This window comes from Nesoenas mayeri (assembly GCF_963082525.1).
Source record: "Nesoenas mayeri genome assembly, chromosome: 2".
Lineage (NCBI taxonomy): Eukaryota > Metazoa > Chordata > Aves > Columbiformes > Columbidae > Nesoenas > Nesoenas mayeri.
This window is the reverse complement of record NC_137543.1, coordinates 121,303,217-121,328,649: the sequence shown is the minus strand read 5'-3', so window position 1 is coordinate 121,328,649 and position 25,433 is coordinate 121,303,217. Positions and strand designations below refer to the sequence as shown.

The window sequence follows — 25,433 nt, the reverse complement described above, 5'->3', positions numbered from 1 at the left end:
ACTCATTATTCTAATGGTGATATCAAGCAAGTGAAGAAAATATAGTCAGAATTTTACTTGGCAGATTTGCATAACTGCATATCTGAAAGACTTAAGTGGTAATAACCAATGTTAAATTACTTTGTAATATGATTTTTAAGTTCAAACTAAAGTTTTAACAACTACTAATTGAAGGGAGTTAACTAGGCATGACTGTTAAACACAAGCACAACCCATTGTCAATCTGATCTTAAAAGTGAAATGGTATAATTTTCCTTGTTAAGCTTTAGTGGCTTCTTGCTTTTCAACCTTGCCTTATGTAGTTCCTGGGGCCAATGTTTGTATGTCTATATTAATCTGTAGAAAAGCCACATAAACTCTGATATGAAGATCTGATGAGATCCAGCTGTCTAAAAATAATTTTGGCCACATGTTGTGATGAGATTGGAAATGAGGATTGCATTGTAGTGATTTTACAGCACGGTTGCTATAAGGAAACTTAATAAAACCGTGGGACTCTCTCATATAGACTGAGTGGGAACACTTTGCATTGTATGGTAGTCCTGTACATCTGAACACGTATTGTATTCAGCAAACCTTCTTAATTTTGAGGTGACTGGCAGGATGGCAGAAAACGAGAAGATAGGCCTAGAGGAAGTAGCCAGGCCTGGTGTCACCATGCCTGAATCAACTGTCGGCTGCCTGGCACAATGAACTGGAACACCTGCCCCTGGGGTGGACCTTTTTTCACTTTCCTCTTTTTGTTTATTACAATAACACAATAGAGGGCAAATACCAAGAATGTTTCTACTGGTGGGTCATTGAGATCCTTGTCATGAGAGTCTATTCATATAGATGAATGCAGTCCACAGCAAATGATAGTGTTCAGATAGGTCAGAAGGCATAGCAATTGCATTCTGTACGGAGGGGCCTTATGGACAAATAAATCTCCTGCATGTCATATGCTAACAAAGATAGCAGATGTTGGATTTGGAAAAGAGAGGACCAAGAGGCAGAAGATTATAATAGAAAAAAATATATCTGCATCAGTTTTTAAGCTACTTGAAAAGCACATTTGCACCATGAATTTTTTTTTATTTCTCAAAAATTTTTCATGCAAAAATCTTTCGTTTTCTTTCTAATGGGAATTTTAATTTTGTGAGTATAACTTATAGACTTGTTCACACAGGCAGTGGAGTAGAACTGTAGCAATCCCAGCATGTGGCAAAACATTGCGTTCTGAGAGCTGGATTCCTTCAGAGCCTCAGATCACAAAGGCAAGAAATGTGTGTGAGTGCATGGAAAGGGGGGCAAATCATCACATATCCTCTTACCAGCATTTATTATTTTTAAAAGATAAGTGAGCGGCTAAAGGTAAAGCAGAAGGTGGCTCCAGTTGTAGAACAAAAAGTGCCGTGCTGAGATGGGTGCTCTGCATGGTTCTGAGTAATTATTCCAATCACATAGCATAGGTTATGTATTTATGAAATATCCTGGGCAGACGTGCCAATTGAGTTAAACCCATTAACGATGAATCTTGCAAGAATCCCTGCAGCTTCCCATCACTCAATATCAGACATTAAGATTGAATATAGGCATCAACATAGCAGATTACAGTCTTTGTAGAACCGACACCGGAGAACGGAGACAGGCAAGTCATCAGGCACAGAATTCTTCTGCTCAGAGTAATTGCCTATTTGCTCTGCATTCCAGCTCTATTCCTTGGGCTCAGATCTCCTGCACATCTAGTTAGAACTTACAGAATTAATATCAGGTTTCCTGCCACCTCACTCATTACTTTTGTCAGGGGAATTCAAGGAGCAAAATCAAAAACCTGTTTTTTAGAGGCTGTTTCTTAAGGACTTCTCTTTTTTTTCTCTTTTTGTTTAAATCGAAACCTGTCTGTTAGCATGTCAGGTTATTTCTTTAGGCTACACTGGAAAGGACATCTGAATAAATTGCAATTTTACAATACAGGTATTGTTGCTCGAAGATCATTATCGCGTTATCCTTTCTACCCACGGCCACACCTTCAAAAAAAAAGAGACTTTAGAGTGGAAAACTCAGTTGAATAGCAGATCGGATGTGTTATCTTTAGACTTCTCTTTCAGAATGCTTCCTCTGTTCTGAGTCTGAGAGCATGGACACAATACTTTGAATAATGTAGCAATACAAAAATGTGTTTAATTTGCTTATGTAGTGCTAGGAAATCTCAGTGGACCTTTGTGTAAAGAATGATGACACACAGGTGGCATATTGTGGATCTTACTGGAAAAAAAATATCTCAGTCCTAGTCATATAGGATTTTGTAAAAGAAAATAAAAGTTTAATGGATCATGGCCCTTCTAAGTAGTTTGACTTAGAAAGTTGACCTGCATTTTCATGCATTTATGAATGGAGTCATAGGTGGACATGGAGTGCTGTAAGCCCAATAATCACACGGTCCGACTGACTTCAGCAGATTTATACTGACTGAAGAAGACCAAAAAAAAGCAGTTTAATTCTTCATGCAAAAGAAATCTGAGTAAATGAATACAGTCCAAAATGGACTTTGTTAGTCACTGCCACTGAAATTAGTGAGTGTACCGGAATACTTACTCACTACTACTTCTCTTCCCTTAACAATGAGAATTTTTTCATTGTTTTGTATGTACTCAAATATTTCCCTCAAGTTCCATCCATTATTTCCTCTTTCTGTGTCATAAAAATGTAAAGGATGTAATTTTCATTTCATAATGATTATGTCCATGATCTGCCTAATCATTAATTAGCTAGAAAATCCTTGCAATGTAGTAACAATGGCAGCCAGTATTTAAGAGAAAAATATATGTATTCTTATGCTGAACTGTGTTGTTTTGTCCTCATCCAACCGTTTTCATGTGACAGATTTTTTTAAAAGTTCACATACACTAAATAATTATTAGTTTCAAACCTAATTTTGGAACCATCTTGGAGAGAGTGTGTGTGAAGCAGTTCAACATAAAAGAGAAAAGTTAAAAATATGAGTTGATTTTTCTTCTCTGTTATCATTGATCTTGGCTTTGTTGTTGTTTTAAAATATAATTCTGTACATTATTAAAGTGAGGCAGCTTCAGATCCTGCAAAAAATTTCAGGAAAATAGATTTTATATCAGAATTGGAAATGAAATGAGAAGTAATGAGAAAAGAAATTAGGTTAAAAGGCCAGAAAACCCATTAGAAACTGTATGTTTATGTATTATCTAGCAAATCAAATGTCAGGGGAAGACATTTGTGATATAATTATCAATCATTTACAACAAAAAGGAAGCAAACAACAGAAGCCTACATTTTTATATTTCAGGGACTAAATCTGGGCCGCTAAATCCATCAATAAAGCAATTACATGGCATTATTCTGCTCTAAGAGATGTTGAACAGTCACAGCTTCCATCGTGGTCACATTGTCAGCAGCTTTTCTGGAAAACTTCACTCCCAAAACGTCATTTTCAGTTCAGAGGTAGAACACTGCTGTTCAAGCGGGAGGTTTCACTTCACACACAGAGGAGAGGAAACCTTTGAAATCACATTCACTGGAGCTGACAGACCCATAGCATGCAAGCTGAACTTTGAGAGTAAATATAGAGTGAGACCTGGGGATGGACATCAGCCTTGTCGACTGGAAACTGTGCTTTACAGAAATAATTGCAAAGCAGCAAGGTGATAAATGCAGGGGAAAAAATGACTGTTCTGTTTTCCGTTCAAGTTTTCTTGTGCAGGCATTCAGATTTGTGCATGCTATTCTCAAAGGCCTCAGTGTCTTGAACTGTCTCTTTACTTCTGCCTATGACTATTCAACACAGGGACGTGTTAGGAGAAGCTCAGAGGTTTATGAAAGAAAGAAATTTTGGATAATCGACTGTATTTTGCTGTTCTTGAAATCAGGCTGCAAAACTTCTGGGAAGTCTATATTTAGCTAAACTAAATTTTATTATGTACAGACTTATTTCATCTTTGACTTTATCTGAAAATGACAGGGACATGAGCACAACATATTGGGTGACATTGTCCTCTAGGGACATAGGGATGTGAGCTTGGAATAGCTGAATATTACAGTAAATAATACAGGTTTGTCTGAAGCTTTAGGTAATGAACTTTGACTGTTCTCGTGTTCTGTATTTTATAACTTTCCACATATACCTGGTAGCATGCATATATAGAGATACGTATATATGCTATGTACAGAGACAGAAACACACATAGAGAAATTTATATATGTACATCTATAATGGCATCCTGTCCTTATCATTACAAGCTCAGTTTTCATGGGCACTGTAGATCGAGCTGTCTTCTGATGAAGCATTTTAGTGAGTTGATGGCAGCATTGCAAACTTGGATCGGTGACAGAGATCTTTCCTGAAATAAACTGATGTGGGAAATGAGGCTGAGAAAATAAAGCACCTAGGCAGAACCTTTTGAGAAAGGGTTATCTTGTGAATAAATACTGTATGAGAACTCGGGAGATCTGTACTCAATGACTGTGTGACACTGGACAACTTGCATTATCCCTGTGCTGCAGCTTGTCTCTTTGTGAAACAAAGAAAAGACTTCACTACCTACTGGGAGAATGAATTCATTAGTGCTTGTGAGGTGTTTGCAAACAAAATCTGTGATAAGCACCAGAAAAATAATACCTTATTAAGTATACAAAAAGTGGCAGCAAAAGTTACCTTGAAGGGGCATGGCATGACACAGCTCAAGAGCTAAATAAGCATGCTCATACCCTAATCCTGCAACACTAGGACATGTTGCACAATGTAAGTATGAACAGTTCAGTTAGTATAAGACTGTCCTACAGCAGAAATATGAAGGAGGAATAAGAGATATGGGATTAAACCTGCAATAAGTCTGTGTTCATTTTATATGCTATGTAAGCACAGTAAAAATTTATAATAAAAGCAAGCTAGTTTGGTCCAAACTGACCATTTCAAATAACTGTATTTTTCTTCTAGTATTGTAAAGCAAGCCTTCCTGGAGCAAACATGCGGTATTATTCTGGCTTGGCACCAAGGCACCCAAAAAGCAAGAGCTTTTGCCCAAATGCACTTTCATCTTTGCTTATCCAGGGGCAAAAGCACTCCGGTGTGAACAGGCTGTGCTGAGCCCTGGGTCACCATGGTTGCATCCGATGTCACATGTGATTGTATTTCTGTCCAGGAAATACATTCTGTCCAGACTAGTTAAAAACCCAGTGCACATACCATGTAGCTGACCAGTAAGTTTCCAGGAAATCTCATATGACTCTGTCCCACTGAATGCACAATTTGATAGATGCACATTAATTATATGGCACGTGTCCAAGTCGTCCAAGTTCTCTGGGCACCTCAGACAGAGGTGGAGACAAAGAAATCTTACATTTTTTGTCTCCTGCTCCATCAGCAAGTCCATGCTGGCCTGTTCAATAAAGCATCCTCTACCCTTCGCATGGAGTCTTAGGATCACTTGTTATCTTATAACCAGTATTAGAAGTTCATGCTTCTCGATTCAGAGGTGAGTTTTAGAGCCCGAGGCTCTGTTTTCCCCACCTGGTAACAGTCCAAGAAGTGGAACTGTGCTGCGTAGGAAAAACAAATATAGCTTAATGGCAGCTTTTTTAAACATTTCTTGCATCTTCTTTTAGGATCAACAATCAAATAGAGTCCTCATGTTGAATAAAATCTAGGTTTCTATTATTCCTCTCCTCAACACTAGTATTAAAGGTATAAATAAACCACTTTCTATCATGTTTTAGAAAGTCTTATAAGGCAGTAGAGTATTCTACTGTTGTGTTAATCCTGTAGCATTAATACTGACACCAATCTGTTGTGGTTCATCATCTGGAGATTTTATTTGTGTGCAGATCCTAGCTGAAGTACTTGCAAAACATTTGAGCAGTATTCATACTTTTGTTACTCAGTCTTTACCTTACCCATTATTTCAACTTCATTTTTCCTCTTCTGACCATCCTCAGGACCGTGGGATTTTTCTTCCATCTCTGGATCTGTACCAGAAAACATTCCAGAAAAGAAGGCTTTCCTCCCCTTCTCACTTCATTCCTTTGTCTCTCTGCAGATTGCAAAATTCAGCAGGAACAGTACCGAGCTGGTCTTCTCGTGGCAGAAGAAAGCCATGAGATCTCTGCTAGGCTTGCCATATTCCTTCAAAGCAGAAAAGTTGTTGCCCTTTCATTCTTACGCTGTTGTCTTCTGATTTTATTAGCAACATGGGGTAGACTGTTCCCTGTCTCCAGGGAAATGCTACATTGGAAGCAATAAAGCTGACAGGAAAAGGAAAAAAAAAAAGGAAAGAAAGGAAACTGAGAGTCAGATTAGCATCTCTGTTAACAGCAGAGTGAAAAATATGATCGTGTTTGCAATGGACTCTTATTAAACTGGTGGAAATTGCAACCCAGAGGTCATACACTTAGTCACTGGCAGCAGAATGTTGTCACTCCCTGCTGGTTGATTCATGAAATAATTTGCTCTGAAGAAAATTGCCGCTTCACATCAGCTGGAGATGGCTTTTGTCAGGCTGGACTCGGATACTGCTGTTGGGTTGTAATCATGCTTTGAATGGAGTTGCACACAGGCTCATCATCTCAGCGTGGCTGCATCCACGTGCATGGAAACCAAAAAAGGATCCCACCCCAGTGGGGACAAAACCTTAAAAATGGTTGGATTTTGGTGTCAGAGCCTGTTACTGTTTCTCATAATGTAATTTATCTGGTAGAGAGGTCCTTGATTTTTCATCCTTCATGTAGTCATCTCTAATTTTATCTCCTGTGGCACATCATCTGCAGTTTTGGATCATCTGCAGAGTTTTGAGCTAGGTTTTTAAACCAACTTCAATAACAGAGCTTTGATATTTTTTGTGTAGAGGAGACTCTGCAGTCTCCTTAGTTTCACTCATGTTTTGATGTCATACAGTTACTCTGAAACCATATACAGTCTTAGTGGTTTCCTCATATTGCAACAGAACAAGTCTTCAGTCTTTGTTTTCAGATAAAACCACAATTTTTATAAACTTCGGTCATTCTCTTTTCTATTGGCAGTGACACTTAGTCCATCCATTAGCTTTTTCCATTATAATGTTTTCTTGCTACAGTCTCCGTGCTTACAAAAGGCCTCTGTTGTAAACCAGAAGTGGATAAGGACATGAGTTGCATTTGCTCTTGTGTGAAGCTAGAGCATTTTCAAGGGCAGTGAGAAGTATTCCTCTCCCTGCTCTCTTCTTTGTTTTACCTTCAGTTTTTTCAGGTGTTTTTCTTTGCTTATTTCTTCCTTCCCTTTTTTTTTTTTTTTCTTTTTTTCAGCTATTATTCTTGTTGTGCTTTCCTCCCTCCAGTTCTTATTATTCCAGTATTTTTAACTGAAAGAGTACAGGATTGATTTTTACTTTTCCAAGCTTAGCATTGAAGTCACATTTGTTTTGTAGTTTTTGGACCCATGGCATAGCAGGGTCTAGCATGACCTTCGTATGGCCTCTGAGACATGTATTACACAGAGTTAAAGAAGATTAAACTATTGCACAGTCTCTAATATGTAAGTTTGCTTCCTTCTCTACTCTCAGCTGAGAGCTCTGTGTTTGAAAATTTCAGAAGGGTTTAGTGTTATCTATTTAATATTCTAATACATTGTCTGAGATGGTAATAAAGGATTTTTAAGCTGCAAGGCTTAGAATTTTCCTTGTGTCATAGCACATTAGATTTAGTGTTGGTATCATCAACACATTTTGAAAAGAGCTAAGAAGTATGAGTAAGATCTTCCATTGTCTTGGGAAAAGATTATGATTTCACTTTTTTGTCTTTCCCTTGGATAGAGTATCATCATAAATAGGTGACTTACTGGAAAGTTCCCAGTGAAGCCACTGTGCAGTTTTCTAACTTGGAAATCACAGGTACAATTGTGCTTTGAAGACAGAGACTTTTTTTAAGCTGGTGCAAAGCCTTTGTGTCCTGGCAGGAGCTCCAGGTGGTGGTGGCAGCTGCAGGAGCTTGCTGCCTTCTTGTTCTTGCCCTTCAAGGGAAGTGAGTCCCTGAGCAAATTTTTTCCAAGGCCTTGTCTTCCTTTCCCAAAACATACATGCCAGTGCCACATTTGCTCCCTATCTACAGGCATGTGGCAAGGAGAGCAGTGGTGTTCAGTTCAGTAGCAACAGAAGAGCCTGTCTTGGAGACCCAGGGCCTGGAAGTTGCCATGAGGAGCAGCTGATGCACTCAGTTGGAGCTACGGGGAGTTTTGGAGTGTCCTGTGGGTGCTGCATAGTCAGCAGTCCATGTTCTGAGCTTCTGAAGGGGGTAAGAAGGAGAGGGGTATCAGTGTCCTTATTTTTATGTTGTTTCCGAAGCATTCCATCCCTCCCTCCCTTTGGGCCTGTTTACGGGAGAAGATGGTAGAGCCTACAGCAAGGTTTTGTGGTACACAGTAATTATCCTGTCGAAGGTGTTTAGTGTGATTTGGATATTCTCTACCGCAGTGAAATGAACTCCTGCCTTTAAGAATCAGTCAGGCACTGTCTTGTAAATGCTTTCTGCTGTGTTACCTAAACCTGGCCACAGTTCTGATACACAGACAGGGTCAAATCCACTTTTTAAAGGTGTTCCTGCATTTGAGTGAGGAAGCAGGTGATGCTGTGTTTTAGCTTCTATCAGACCCGCTCGTTTTAGGGCATACACATTGTCTTTCAGTAAATGCAGAAGAATAAAAAGGAAGAAGGGCAGTAACAATAAAAGGAGTTTTCCCTTCAGCTTTTCCTTCTTTCTCACAGTGGTGCCAAAATTATATTGCTCAACTGTGTTTTAGATTATAAGTGGTTGGATATTTTCTGCTGCAGCCAGTAAATTTTGGTAGAATGCATGTTAATTAGAACTGATTTAAATAGAAGGATTTTCATTAGGCAGTCTGAGAAAAAAATCTGAATATTTTTAAACTGTTGAACAGATTGATAGCTGGTTAAAAACTGGGTTTGTTTTTTCATTTACACGGGAATATTTCATGCATCCACACTAATCAGAGCTTTTAGGAATATGGTGTTTCAGCTCTGGTATCAAGAAGATCATATTACTGCTTTGACCATGTACAGGACATCTTTACCCTAGCCGATTTTTTTTCCTATTGTAAGAATTTCCTGCTCCTACTATTTAAAAAGCTATGAATAGAGCTGCAAATGATGTTAACATTATATATATGACCTCCTTTGAATTGCAGTGGCCATTGACAAAGACACAGCGAATGTGTCTTTCCCCACAAACAGTAAACAAAATATAGTATTTAAACATGTACATCTGAATTAAATAAGCTAATGGTCATAGCTGAAGCATTTTTTCCTCATGCAGTTTAACACTGGGTTGCATAAGCTCTTCTGGACATTAATGGTATACATATGTTGAAGTGTGAGCAGCAAATGCCAAAACTCAACCTTAATTAGTCAAAAATACGTGTCTGTGTACAGCAATTATCCTGATGATGGTGGAGAGAAATCATTGTATGGACATAAGACATTTGGCCAGGTTTTTTGTTTATATTGAAAACATATGTTTGAAAAGAATTTTCTCTGTAGTGTTAGTTTTAGCAGTGTCACACAGACAAGGCTTGATATGATGGTAATGTTCTCCTTTATCTCAATAAAAAGTAGTACATAATTTAATGAAATTAACTTTAAAATAAATAAATTCAATACTAAATAATAAAGAAATACTTAAACAGCTACACAAAGTAACCTTGTATTAGCAGAGCCAGAATTAATATATTGTACTGCATAAATTCCAATCATTTTGTCTGTGGACTGTCAGTACAAGTTTTTCTGTAGTGAGATAATAGCATAGTCTCTGTGATCAATAACATTAGTTTATGAGAATAGTAAAAATAGATTTTATAACAGAAGAGGAGAGCTATTGTTTTGAGAAGCCGCTTTGGATAAAAGCTTTGCATTTGCTCTTTTCTCCCGAGACTACTAAAGAGAACACTAAAAAGTAAAATGGGTGACCACAGAAGCAAGTAGGGTCACCCATTACCAGGGATTCATTTTATTTCCATTAGAGGGGAACTAGAAAGCATCTCACACTATTTGTACCTGATTTTCCATTATAAATTACGGTACATGAGATCATTTAAAAATCGCTGAGCCTTTCAGACGAAGCTGGCTGTTGCTGTTCCTTAATAATTGAACAGTAAGAAATGTGAAATCTCCAGTTTCATCGAAACAAAATAACTTCTGAGATTATGGCAGCAGGTAAAAAGGTATATGAAGTACAATTTTCCTAAAAGCTCGTGGGACAGTCTCGGAGGGGATCTGAAGAGTGGGTTTGGGTTCACATTTAGAGGATGAGGGGGTTTCAGTCGACTTCTACCCACAGGTTGGAGTCCTGGGACCAGTCAGTCAGCGGGCGGATGTTGGTACGGGAGCATTCCAGTGACAGAGAGGAATGAAGTAAATACACTATGGTCAGGGTGCTACTTGTTTGAAAACAGGATCCAACTCCATTTTTGGCTTTAATGGTTATCTGGGATGAGAGGCAACACTGTGACACACAGCAGAACCTCGCTCTAATATTTTGCTGAAAACTAGTTTGTGATGACAGGCTAGTGGTTGTCCTGACTTTCTTTATATGTCATTACTAATAGGAAGGGATTGCAGCTCTAAGTTGAAAGACCCAGTAAAACACTAGCACATGTAATTATTGAATGGTGGCTCTGAAAAAAAAAAATTCTGGGAGGGAAAATAAAGCTCAGGAAAGAGACTGCAGAGTAACTGCTGTTGTAGTTGCATCCAGCTCAAGTTATAGGCTGTAGCCTGTGCTAAAACCCAGTGCAGGTGTTGAAAGTGTTCCCATCAAATTCAGTGCATCTTTGGATCTTGGATTAGATGCTGTTCACTGATCCCTCCAAGTTCCTTATCACATACAGCAGAATTGTGTGCCTGTGTGGCAAGGCGTGGTATAGGAGCCCACATTGCAAAACAGTAAAATGTTTTAAAAAGCTTGCAGGAATATTTTTTAAGTTTGACTTTTTTTTCATTTCACTTGGAGCAATCAACTCCTACCCAAAAATGTTTGGTATAACAAGCCTCTGCAGCAGTAGATATACAATAAGTCAATGGCATAAAAATGCTAAAAGCAACCACTTTTTTTTTTCAAACCATAGAAGTCAGAATCTCAGATAGTAATTAGCATTTGCAAAATCTATTAATAAAAATATTAAAAATATTTTTTGTTGTTGTTCTTTGAAAACTGTTCACACTTGTCAGCTATTGTCAATGTGGAGAAACTGTTGATAGGAGACCATTGCATTATCATATCTTTATTCTACTAATTACTTGTATGGTTTCCAGAAAGGCTACTTAGGCTCTTTTTATTTCTTGCTTAGTTCGCTTGGCATGAGGGAAATACAGGGCAGCTGTGGCACATAGATTCTGCACAAAAATTCTTCAAACATGGAAAGGTAGATTGATTTCTTAAGCATTCCCCTTTTAACAGTACTGATTGAGCAAATGTGGTGCTTTTCTTATTTAACAACAAAAAAAAAAATCTAATTGCTTCAATATGTACTTATTATCTGTCTTGCAGATAATATGTGAAGTGCTTTGAATGACTTGTAACCAATACTCCTCTTCAAAATAAGATACTGTCTCAAGTTTTTGGTACATGGCTCTTCCAGTGAGGCAGGAATCCAAGTGCTTTTTGCAGAAGGTATTAACCCAGCCACATTCTGTGCTTTGTAATTAGAATTGGCACATTAAAACAATGCACCCCAAATTTCAGTTGGTTATGAGTCCTGTCCGAAAGTCATGGAAAATACAGGTCTAAGCACCAGTGCATGACATGATTTCTGCAAACTGATGCTGATGCTTGGTTTGGTTACATAGTCGTTCAATAAAAGGACCTCCTCTTTTGCTGTAGAGGCTGTTGGAGAAATTTAGAAACTGCAAAACAAATCACCCTTCGTAGACCCCACTTCCTTTTCATCCAGTAGTTAAAAATTGTGAAGAGCCATCATAGTGCTGGACACAAAGGATGAACTACAGCTGATATTTTTCAGATTTATGCTGGAGACATCTAATAGGGCAGAACTTTCCTGTATTGTCAGCTTTGAGGCAGCTGCTTTCTCTGGCAAAACTCACAGGCTCAACTCTGCTCTTGCTCACAGTTACCTCAGATTTGAATTAGGCTTAAGCGGAGCGGCTTTGGATTCACTGAGAATCTCTCTCTAACTTCTTTGAGCTCTGATTCAGGCATTTTGTTTAAAATAAAGGCAGAATCCAACATTAAAGTACTGTGTATTATTTAATTAGTTAATAAAGTTAATTAATGGACTCCTTAACTCCATGCTGGATTTGCTCCTCATCTATTTGTGCTTTCCAGCAGAGACCAGCACTGGAGTTGGTTGAGAAATGTAGTTTGTTAAAATAAAAATATGCTATCGTATCACAACATTTCAGCACTGTTTTAATACTGTGTTTCAGCTTTGCTATTATTTAAGTTTCAATACCATATGAAGCATCTGTTTCTATATGTTATCTCCATAAAATATCGTATTGAGTTATAACATTTTCTCCTTATCAGCAACATTGGAATGGAGCATTTTAATAGGCCTGAATCAGGCACTCTCAATCTGCTCTTCTGTTGAAAATTTAAGAACAAAAATAGTTTTTTAAGCAAAAACAAACTGTAAAATGAATGTTGCAGTTTCTCATAGAAAGGAGACTCTAGTTTCTGATCCACTCTAACAAATCTTTATGGGGGCTTCTGCTACAACATGATTAATTATAAATTTTCTATGTAGTAGCTGGAGTGTTTGCATCGATTGCAACGATATCTGGACCCCACTTCACAGTTGGCATGCTGTTTCTCCAACGTGTGCATTCAGTTATCTGTCCTACCTGCTCTAAGTAATTTCTGTTTCACAGAACAGAAACACTAACTTCATGCTTGACAGAGTACTTATCCTCTGGGATTTATTTTCCTTTTCTAATACATTCTTGCTCTTTAGAAATAATTATTATACAAAAAGATGAAAGGATTTCTTCCCATTTCTTAAGACAAAGAGGTGAACTAGAGATAATTGCTTAAAGTACAATGCAGTTTATACAAAATAAATAACTTGTTTTTCTTTTTTTTTTTTCTTGCTAGCCAAACAGATGTTTGCTATTTAATTGCTGCTTTGGGGTACTTTCCTGTTATGTAAAGCTGTTTCCTCAATTTCTCTAATTATATTGTGAAAGCAGTACATTGTAGAATCTTAAATGTAATGTTAACTCATTGTTTTACTTTCGTAATCAGCTGTACAAGTCCGCTAAGTATAATGTCGTTAAACTGAACTGTAAACGTCCTGGACAGTATGCTGTATGTTGTATGACCTGTGTAAAAGCACCGGCTCTTGCAAAAACACTGAGCAGCAAGGAATAATTTGAACATGAAATCATGCACTTCCATTATACTTCTATGTATATGTTAGGGTTTGTCCTGTGACATCACATCCAGTATCGTGGACTTTTGGGACAAAATCTATTACTCCACAAAATTATCATCTCTGTCCTTCAATACGTCAGGCACTCCGTGTGGGATGGGTTAATGCATTTATTTCCTTCATTACTTAGGGTTTTCTTACTCAGCTAACACTTGGTCCTTGCATGTCCTTTTGTGTCATGTATCATCTCTTGTAATTCTTCATCTTCATTCTCCGAGAGCAGCATAGCTATGATTGTGTTTTCTAATATTCCTTGAAGTTCTAATTTTGTTTATTTATGACTTCAGGATGATTAAGTACTGTGTGACACAACTTTCCTAGAAGCCAGTGAGCTCACTAGAGTTCTGTTGTTGAGATCCTGAATCTTTTACAATTTTAAAGCTTACAACAGCAAAATTCATTTTGTAAATAAACTCTGGGTGTTCTGTAAAGACCATGATCCAGCTGGGTGCATCCTTCTGAACCCATGTTTAGCATCAGAACTGGGACTTGCTCTGTCCTGCCTTGCTTCTAGAGCTTTGTGACTCTCGTGTCTCCCTCTGAAATACTGTATGAGTAAATAGCTCTGCTTACAAAGTGCCTTTGATGTTACTGTCAGATGAAGTTTATCTTAAAGAGTAAAAATGATCGATCTGTGGCAGACAAAGGGGTTGGTTCTCGCATGGATGTTTCAATCAGACATTCTGTGTGATTTGTAAATGAAAATGTTATCAAAATACTTAAAATTTGGAGGGGAATTAAGAAGAAAAATCGTCATCAAAGCTGATGAGTCTGGATGCCTGGTGTAATTGTGAACTCAGTTATTGCTCTGTTCTGTTTTTTATGGCAGAGGAGGTTGTGCCAAGGCTGAAAAATTAATTAATCCAAACTTCTCATAAAAACATACTTTGAAAAACATCATTGACTGTGTACTGACCATTCATTGATATGCCTATGACTTTCTCATCATGTTTCTTCACATTGACAAAATGAAAGTGTTTAAAGACCCACATGAATGTTCACAATGCACTTGTTCCTATGTACCGGAAATTTTACTGTCATTTTTACACAAGATGCGAAGAGATTAAACTCCTCCTGGCATGCTGAAAAATATTCTGTCTTCAAAAATATTCATAGTGAAAGCAGTTAAAATACATAAATATGCTCTTGTTATTACTTTTTTGTGTATGTAATTCTTGCCATTGCTGGACAGATGATGCCTTATGACTAAGAATCAGAAGATGTGGAGGACAAGCTTTTTTTCAGTAATTCTTAAGACAGAATATGTTTCAGAGCACCTGAAGTAACAAAAAAGATTCACTGAATGCATATGACAGCTTTCATCTTCCTTTATGAAGCACATGCTCATGAATATATACATTTTTGCATATGTAGAAGCTCAAGTGTATCTGCCTTCCGATAAATGAAAGAATAAGGAAATTATGTATTCAGAAGTAGTTAGAAGTTTGGGGTTTTTTTGTTAAATTCTGCAATTTAATTGAAGTTACCTCCCTGAGATGGAACATTTCTAAGAGCCTGCCAGATTCAAGAAGGAGGCACTGTTATCCCCATCTCCTTCCATCTAAAGGTTTTGTCCTGTCTGAAGTACCAGTGTTGCTTTTGGTGATATAAGAGCCTTTAGGCAGTTCAGAGCTGTCTGTCTGCAGTCTGTCCAGCTAAAATAGCGGAGCATGAGAAGCTGATCTCCTACGGGAGCTCCAACAATATTGACAGGCTTGATTGACATAAAACCAGGGTCTTTCTTTCACCTCTGCTGAACTCTTAGAATAAATTCAGGGCCTGACATAAGGGAGGGCTTTAGCCATTGACTTCTGTGGGAACAGAATCTGAACACTAGCAACTACTGCCCTCTCCCAAAGCAGCTCTGAATATCTTGGCAAAAGCTGTTTAGAAGCACTATCAATTTGATCCTGCTTCCTTCTCAGGACTGAAAGTCAAGATCAGGGCTATTTATGTCTTATTAACTAAAGTAGGCTTTGAATGGAACAACAGCAAGCATTTAAATCTTCTCCTTGAAAAATAGGTTATGGCTTAATGAACCTTGTTCAGGGTAAAGCTGTTATTTATTCTTGATATTTCTATTTGTTACTGTCAGGTAGAAGTCAAAGAAAGAGTCATGCCTTCTATCTTGAAGAGTTTATCAGGATGGAATAGCCTGAAATTTGTCTCAAGTGAATCAATTCTCAGTTTTCTGGCAGGAAAATACCGACAGTAGATTTTCCAGATATGCTTCAAAATGCCACACATGCTCAAAACTTTGAGGATGTCAAGAACCATACAAAAAGATGTGCTTATTGGTTCAATATATGAGCATTTACAGATATCCAAATTACATTTTCTATCAAGTCAGCAGTACAAAAGGTGAGAGAAGAAGGCAGGCATTTATTTTCAGTCACTGTGTTCATACAGAAGAAAAGGAAAGTAAAATTCAGTCCATAAATTGAAGAGTATCTGTCTGGAATGGAAGATAGCTTAAAAAAAAAGAAGTTTTAAAAGATTGCCCTTCTTCTTTCTTCCCCTTCTGAAGTATTTGGGAGTAAAATATCCCAGCTCTGCTGCATTTCTTTGATATTATTCACAGAATGTTGATACTGTATGAGTAGTTCCTAACTATTTTCTTTCTGAATTGATAACCATAGTAACTAATTGTGATTTTTTTCGTACCTGAAGTAAATTTATCATTTTTAAAGCTCTTCTGACATTTCATGAAACCATTCAAAACAATTCAACATAGAAATAGTTTGCTGATCTACTGGAATAGGATATGCTCTTTCTGGTATCTTCTATTGTTATGTATTTGATCAGTAAGAATTATGGTACTAATGTCAAATATTCACGTGCATCTGATCTTGCAAAACCTTTCTTACAAGAGATTTTAAGAGAGCTGAAGTCAACCAGAGAGATGAGTTCTTCTGCTTGCTCAGAGCAACATGTTTGTACTCTTAAGACTCTCTGACGCTCCACCTTACATCCTGAAAGAAGAAAGATCATAAATTTGGCTTTTTTTATCTTTCGAGTTTGGTTACCATAGTTGTTTCCAGGTGTAAACCGTAAAGACCTACACCACTTCAGAGCTAAAAAGATAATTTTCTGTCTTGCTGGATGTAATGTGCTACATGCCTGTGTTTTTTTAAAAAAACCCCAAACAACCCAAACCTAACTTATCTGAACTCTGTCTTCCTGTCAGAACATTTTCTTTTGATCTTTTTGCTTATGATAATGTTGATCAGCACAGATCAGCTTTTTTTCTCAATAATTCTTCTCCATTTGCTGTAGAGCAATATAACCTCCCGTGCCTGTGAAGTGCATGGCACTGTTGTCTTTTCCATCTTCGTCTCTGACTCCTGAGAAGTCTTTATGATGCTGTTCATTTTTTTTCCTAGATGAGAGTTAAAGTTGTTTGGCAGTTCTGTTCAATCTCAGTCAACTTCAGGAAGCCTCAATTTAACAAATAAGAGGTTATCAGATGGTAATGCTGGATATTAGATAGTCCAGAAAAGTAACAGCTTCCTATTGTGGTTGGCTAATATATAGAGAGGATGTGTAGTAAACCATATGACTTCCTAGCTTGCTCAACCACATCATAGTATATGGGCTAATCCCACATGTGTACATTAGCAGATGAGCATGGCAAATGTTAATTTCTAACATGCAGATTGGTTTTGCATGGTCCTCCTAATGATATCATATGTTGCTTGATAGTTGTTCAGTGCTTAAAACAAAAAGCTTTTGAAGCTTCAGATGTGATATTTAATAGATCTTTCCCTACTGCTGGCTTAGCACCTGCTCCTCCCTCACAGTCACATCAAAGTGGATTGCAAGGAACTGCTCTGAAATCATGCAGCATCATGCTTTGGAGTAAAACTGGTGGAAGTGCAGGGCGGTCAGCCCTGTAACATCTCTCCATTTGCAGAAAGAATCTCCACAGCCACCTAGATGCTTTTAAAATTTCCTTATTTTAAATTTAAAGTGGTTGGCTGAGCATTGCTTCTACCAAAAGCTGATACAATAATCATAGTCAGAGGTGGGAAAGGACCTCTGGGGTCACACAGTCAAGCTTTCTGCCAATAATGGATTGTTCCCTGCAGTTCCGTTTCTAGCGACCTTGGAAATTACTAGCCTGGTAAAATGGAAATGAAAAAACAAAGCTGTTGAAGCTTCCAAAATAGCCGAAGTGATGCTGTCCCAATGAGAAACTGCATTTTTGATGTGAGATTGTGTGCTTTGCTCCTTGGTTGCAGTTTTGATGTGGTCATAATTTTAGTCTATACTGTCTTTTTGAGTTGACTGTAACTAAGAGGCTGGGGAGGTGAGCTTGTTTTAATATTATATGAACTTATCCTTTAACCAAATAATATTTTTCATTACAAAGAAATAAATCAGCAACTTGTCTAACTCTCTTACCACATAATTTCCTTTGTTTCTCTGCACTTCTATTCTTCCAAAATTTCTAGCCTCCCAGAAACAGGAAACGAGGAGGAAAGAGCAGATTTCTTGCCTTTTTTCCATCACAATCCATGGTTAATTAATTAGAGCCTCTCTGGGAACCCAAAAATTCTTGGAAAGATTCAGATGTGACACATCATTTTTAGATTATTTACAACCAAACTAAAAATGGTTTACTTCTCTGTTGATGTAGGCAATAAAGGAAGTCCTGATATACACCTAATAAAGTGGGTAGAATTTGGCCCCTCTTTTAAGAAGGAGGCAGCAAAGGCGAGTTCCCACTGGCAAGCTAATTACAGTTTTGGCTGAAAAATATTTTATGAGGCTGTTAAAAGTTGCGTAGATGGGAAAAGATCGCAAGACACAAAGGTCCCTTCCCTGTTGTAGCCATTTGATGTGTGGTAATTTCTTCACTAGGGTGCCCTGTTGTGAGCTGCCTTTTGGGGTGTGCAACTCTGTTGAATATCCTTTCTTGCCAGGGCTCTGGCACCCCTGACTATTGTATTTGCACACACCAGATCTCGGCTGGAGAGGAAAGAGGTTTTCTCAGCTGCCAACTTGCTTAAAAGAGGAGTTAAGAGGAAAAGAAAGCTAATTGGGTTGTGCTTGGCAAAAGTGTTCATTTTATTCTGTTTATACAAATTTTTAAAGGATTTGGTGCCGAGAAATGTAAAAATAGCGAGAACACTTATTCCTTAACAGATTCTTGCAAAGTTTTTACAATGAAAACAGAAAGCTGCTTTAGTGGAGCAGTGTTTATCCTTGCGCTAATGCTGGTCATGAATACGTGTCTAACTTAGCTGCAACTAATGCCTGACTCTACTATTCCACTACAGCAACTTAACATTCTGCGTAGGCTGAGTATTTTTTCAACAATATTTGGTAAATTCTTTTAAGGGTTGCCAGTATATATTTTTTGAAGCTTAGTTAGTAAGAACAGCTGCCAGTGGAGTCAAGGCTAAAAGAGGCAAAAAATATCTGCAGAAGGCAAGATTTTACTTCAAAAGATCAGTATTACAAAGCACTACTGTTGCTGGTATAATCACTTTCTTTGGGAGGGATGCTAATATAGACTGGGTTTCTTGTCTTCACAGCCCCCACTGAGCCTTTGCTGTGCAAATTTGCTGATGGAGGGCAAAAGAAGCGCCAGAATCAAAGCAAATACACACAGAATGGAAGGCCGTGGCCCAGAGAAGGAGAGGTAAGTGCCACGTGGCAATTATTTTCCTGGGGTTTAGCAGAAGTCAGCTGCAGATCTGGCAGTTTACTTTTCAGGGCTATGAAGAAATCAGATTGCACACGAAGTACAGTAGTTTCACACTGAAAAAATATGTAAGCAGGGGGGAGGGGGAGGCTTACAATAATGTGCAGAGTGTAAAGTTGCAGGGAAAGAAAATTTCAGAGCTTGGTGTGGAACTGTGCGCGGCCTTATCCCACCGCGAGTTCTCTGCCTGCAGCCGGACCTGAGCCCAGTGTTCTCCTACTGGTGTGCCATCAGCAGCCGTGCCGTGCCTTTTATAAACCCCAAATCAATTTACATTCAAGCAGCACGACAATGTTGTTTCCCTGATATAGTTCCTGCTGATAAAACATCAGCAGGGAATACGTGGGTTGTTACAAGAAGGAAAGATCCACTTGCTCATCCAAATGTATGGTCCATGTAAAGGTTTTCCAAAAGCTTATCTGAGCTGGGTGCTTGACTCTGTCCAAGACAAAACAGTTTACAGTAGCCTCAGCTCCCTCGTGTGTACGAAGACTAAGAAAAAAATTTTTAAAAATGTTGCTTTCTGCTCTGCTGCAAAATGTCTGTTGCTGGAGTTTCCTTTCTGTGTACTTGTACATGAAGTGGTTCCAAACGTGGGTGGAATAAGAAAGGAATTTATTTGACTCTTCAGGAGTTTGTTTACTCTTCTCGATGTTATTCTAGAATAAAGACACTTGAATAAATGAGGTAGATCTGGTCATAATACCTTCTTATACCTGATGGTAGCTACAGAGGCTGAAGGACTTACAAGTGTTTCTGTCCTAAACACCTGTTCTTTGTGTTTATGATTTGGACTTCAAGGAAAAAGAAATATATTGCTCAGCTGTGACCCACTAGAATACAGGTTGTTGTTTTGTTGTTGTTTGTTTTCTCTTCCCCTCCCTCCCCTCCCCCTTTTTTTTGTGAGTTTTGCTATATTTGCTTCAATTTTACCAAGCAAATTAACAAGAAATCTATTTTATATTTCTGTGTTACATATTTCTTGAGAATTTCTGCATTTTTGTAACTACTTGATTTTGCTAGCTGATACTTTTCAAGCCATTATCTTATGACATACGTACTCTAGCATGATGGGTGAGCACCTAAACCAGACAGAAAGGCCTCCTGATAGTATAGAAATATCTTTCAGCAAGGTGGTTATTGTATGCTGTTCCAACAGAAATACTCCAAAATATTTTAACTTTGTGGGCTGAAAGTGCCAGTGTGGCAGCCATATTTGATACAAGAGATTGCAGAAGTCTCCAAAGGTTCTTTGCAGTCTGTTGTGTCGTATGTATCAAAAAATGGATACATCTTCTTAGGAGCAATTACAGTTTGTCTTGTTAAGGACCTACTGAGGAACAAGTGCCTGAGAAGTACTATAAGTGGTAGACTCAGGTCATCTTATACAGAACTTGAAAAACAAAGGTCTATATATAGGACTCAATAACAAGCCCTCAATAAGGTCAACAATCCATATTTTAAAGACCTCTAAATCCCTGTTTAAATAGTAAGTGTCATCATGGCTATTATCTCCACTGTTGTGTACTTCCTTCAGTTCAAATCAATAAACAAGAGAATATAAAGTTAAAGCCAACAAGGCATTGTTATGCCTATAGCTTCAGGGCATCAGCTTATTACACGTTAGCGGAGAGGCTCGTATTAAGCACAGTGACATCCCTGTGACCTAGAGGCAGGGTGCACTTGGTGTGTTTGTTGTATCAACATTTAAAAACTAGTTATGAGTGCTGGCTAACATCATTCCTTATTGTTGTTTGCAGTCAACTACAGAGCTGTTGTCATGGTATAATCTACAAACATGGAAATATTGTAAAGATACAAACTCAGAAATATTTCTGGCTAGGAATGTGCTCTGTTTACTAACATCTGGTTAATGCCTTGCTGCACATTAGATATTTACTACTCAAAGCATCAAAGACAAGAATGCATGTTCTCTTTTAGGGTCACTCATTTATTTGATTTCTTGCCCACCATTGTTCATTTTCGTCTTTCCAATGCAAAATCCTTCTGTTAATTACTCTTACATTTTATATCCAAGAGGGTTTTTCTAACTCTTTCTCCTTTAATGATCTTACTCTAACCATGATGTACCATTCAGTCGTTCTATGTATAGCAGCACTTGGGTAGCCTACCCACAGTTATTCCTGTCAACTTTAATTTATTTTAAAAAAGAACAGACAGTGAGTAGTGAGAAATAATTGATATATGACAACTGTCATAGTTCTGATTAGACATGGGATCTCAAAATATTCCCTGAACTTCTACTTTTTCCTTGGTTTCTTCCCCACAGTAAAGCACTGAAATAGTGTCCAAGAGATTACTCCCCCCATATTTCCAACCTGCCCAAATCCTGCAGCATCTATATCAAGATATGTTTGCCTGCTGTTCAGATAAGCCTTTGCATTCTTGAATACTGATGTGAAGGGCATTTCTGAATCTTCTGAGTTTTAACCAGCGTTAATACTGAGTGTGCATGGGGATTATTGCTTGGAAGGACAGACCCCAGAGAAATGGCACCAAAAGTTCTGTCACTGCCCTCAAATTTGAGTATATGAAGCAGAGGCAGGCAGCTATGCCCAATACTCTGCTGTCAGGGGGAAATGGCCAGAGATGTAGCAGGGAGAAGCAAGATTTTGCCTCTCTGACCATGCTGTTCTTAGTGGTTTTGCTCTCTTTTATCAGGAGCTTCTGGGGAATTTTTTTGATGTGTTTTCAGGCCTCGCTGCAGAATGTAATATAAAATCTTATTACTATCATACATTTTTGTAGATTGCAGCCATACAGAAGTACTTGAGTTGGCTGAGAAATTGGCTAACTTTTAAAAGACAAGTCTTTAGGAATACACTGAATTTCTTTAGGGCTTTTCAGGGGGGCTTTTTGGTACTTGGTTACTTGGTCAGTTGTAACCAGGGAATAATGCCTGACCTTGAATAGCACTTTCTTGTCCTTACCCTTCCACTGTTATTTGGAGCCTCAGGAAATACTCAGCAGATTTACTGAGGCATTTGACTGAGGATTTGTGATGGCTGACCAGTTCTGGACTAAGGACCCAAGAGCTTAGATTACTGATGGCTTTGTAAAAGGCTGTCAAATTAGGCATTGAACATGCAGGTACAGTAAATGTATAGTGAAACCTGAAAATGCTGAAAATATTTGCAGTGAAATTCTGATCTAATAACTGAGTTATTAGTTTGGTTTTTTATTTCAGAACAGCTTTTTCTGAGTCACACTAGTTCAATACAGCACGCTGTTTTGAAACTTTCTCTAACAAGATCATGTTGAGATGGTGATAGAGGGTAATCACATTCAAATTCTGTCTGTAAAATACTTGATTTAATTTACGTCTAAACTGCAACTGACAAGTCAGGAAGTGGGTGACATTTCTCAAAAAAAAAAAATGTTCATTAGCTGAAAACGTATCTGGAGAATCAAGATTAGTTACAACTTGAGACCAGACTGGATTAAAAACTGCAATTTAAATTTTACAACATAATCTTTTATTGCAGATTCACTGAAACTTTGTTTTGGTTATTCAGAAATAAAATCTTTTGATATATGTATTTAAAAGAGGGTTATTTTACATTTATCTAGTAGAAAGGGAGAAATTGCACATAAACTGAAAACAAATGAAATGTTTTGAATCAGCCCAAAGTTTATTATTGTTTACGTCCTTCTAGAACAAGCAGTTCTAGAAATGGCAGCCTTTATCTGGTCTGCCCAAAGTGAGTAAGTATTTTTTATAGTCACTGCATTTTGAAACCTTTGGTACTTTGTTTGCAAGTTTATGTAAAATGTAGGCTATTTAAATATTTGTATTGTCATTCTTCCAAGAGAATATCACCATTATAGTATTGATGAATATATCACAACAGCGACATGCACCATCGAATGCAACCCCCTTGTCATTTAATTTGATCTGATGTCTATTTAATACTTGCTACCAATAATTCTTCTATTGATTGCATTCTTGTTTCTGTAATCTGGGTTACATTTTTGTTTCTCAACAGCCAAGAGGTTAACCTCCATTTCCTCCGCTTCACTCTCTTCCTCCTTTCCCCCTTTCTCTTTTGTTTTCTTTCAAGATCAGTTGGTGAATGTCTAAAGAATTAAACATGTTTTTAATTCTTTCTTAAAAAAATAAGATGACCTAGTAATTTGGGAATGTTGCCTTTGTTACCAGTTCCTCCTCTTATCTGCTACTCATTACAGTTTTGTCCAGTGCAAACAGTAATTTAGAGAGAAAAACATACAACAGGTAATTTGAGAGACTTCCTGATTTTTTTTGTAAAGTCAGTGCCAATGAAGGGCTGAAGCAGTTGATCCTGGTGCCAGTTGTCCCTTCTTTACCAAGAGCAGGCATTTGGAAATCCTTATTAGATCTGTGCCAGGCCCATTTATAACTCAGACATAGATTTCTTTTTGTGCTTCCAATGAGACAGGTAGCATTTAGATGTGTTTCATAATCCTCCATGTCTAAGGGTGAGGTATTTTATAACTAGACAAAATATTATTTTCTTTTCCGTGGGAGGCAATTTCCAGGCCTGTCCAGATAGGCAGTAGTATCCCTATATACAAACCACACACAAAGACGTTTACTATATATTTAGGGTGCATGTAAATTAGACATTGACCAATATTTTTCATGCTGCTTTTTTCAGCCAAAGCTTAGTTTAGCAAAGAGAGGAGTTGAACCTGAAGAAGAGCCTACGCAGAGGGAGAAAGTAGAAGGGCAAATAAGTGAAAAGATACAGAGCAATGAGTTAAGAATTCTTCATGACACAAGACACTGTCATTGTGGGCAACATTTTGAAAAGATGCCTGAAACCTTGAAAAGGGCACAAATACCAAAGACCAGTTTAAATGTTCCTAAATGTTTTAAAATAATGACCTATATGAAATCACTGTTCCTGAAAGGAAGATTTTAAAGACAACATTTCTACTCATATTAAGGGCAGTAGTTTGGTTAAAGCAAAATCAGGACTGTACCTGCTTCCTGATATTAATTTTCATAGTTTTCATTTTGGCTTTTGTTTTCCTTATATAGTGAAAAGGAGGATCTCCTTCTGGCATTTGCCTCCAAGATATTCTTGCAGTTGGGTTTTCCTCCAAACCACGACAGTGTTTTCTTATGCAGAATAAACAGATGTTGGAGACAGGGGGAAAAAGACATAACCTGTTTTGCACTCTGCTCTAGCCCTGACAGATATTTGGTGGGCTGTCATTTTCAGTAGCGCTGCAAGCGATCCCTCGAAGTCTTCCTAACTCACTGTAACACACACATCTAGTGTGCAGATGTGACTGTAATCCACAGCTGATTTAACATGGGATCAGACTGATGGCAAAACAGGTGTGCCGGATCCCCAAAAGCAGATGGTTCATAGGCCTGGAGATGGCAAGGTTAAATGTACAAGTTGGTTGTGGAAACAGAGTAATTATATTGCATTACATATGTCTCTATGAGGAGGATATTAACGTCTCTTTTTTTTTTTTTTTAACTTTTGTAAACTTCAGCGCTTTTCTTCTAACTTCTCAGATAATTTGAAGGGGAAACAAAGTGACTCAAGACCGAGAACGGAAGCTGTGTAGATCTGATTTCCCGTCCAGTTCTGTAGGACAAAGAGGGTTTCTTGTCATTCATCTGGATATCTGAACTTGTCATTGTGTTTACCAGCTCCACCTCTGACCTTCTGAGCTTCATGAGTCACTTCCCAAGTTTGACCTTGGTATTATATAGTTTTTTCTCCACAACCACATTTTTTTCTCAGAAGTTGCAGCTGCTGCTTAAGCAGCACACATCACCGGGAAATGCTCCATTTCTTTCATATGTATCTATCTCTATGAGAGGTGTCACATTTACTTCCTAGATTTCTCCTTCTCTAAAAAAGAAAGGTGTTTTTATTCAGAATTAAATTCAGAAATATTTCTAATAATGTGGAATATTTCTGACAGAACTGTTTAAATAATGGAAGGGAAGAACTCTACCAAGTTAACTTTATTGCTGACTGAGCTTATTTTATTAAATCAGTATTTTAAATGAAACTCATTTGGGTTGTTGGTTCCTTCACCCTCCTCTCTCTTCCTTTTTAAAAGTGTTTCAGTCAGAGTATCTGCTGTCAGAGCACAAGAGATCAGATCAGATTTGTTACCACTGCAGATATTTGTGGTGGTAACAAAGCGATTACAGGAATTTCAGTGTTGAAATTTCAAATTATTCTACTGTAGTAGCCAAGAGTACACCCATTCCCCTGGGAAGACTACAGTGTGAAAGGATGAGGGGATGAGTCA

General features: G+C 37.9%; 1 protein-coding gene across 5 annotated transcripts in view; it reads left to right on the top strand.

Moving 5' to 3' along the window:
• The window catches only part of RBMS3 (RNA binding motif single stranded interacting protein 3), a gene marked incomplete at both ends in the record, with an annotated part of 435,160 nt that overhangs the window by 333,518 nt on the left and 76,209 nt on the right, over positions 1-25,433 (top strand). For 4 of the 5 annotated variants that reach the window (XM_080338490.1, XM_080338489.1, XM_080338487.1 and 1 more), the window contains one exon: positions 18,979-19,085. In XM_080338490.1, the coding sequence (XP_080194616.1) occupies positions 18,979-19,085 (107 nt within the window). Of the gene's footprint in view, positions 1-18,978; positions 19,097-25,433 lie in introns of all 5 variants that reach the window. The other variant, XM_080338488.1, reaches the window with a different exon arrangement.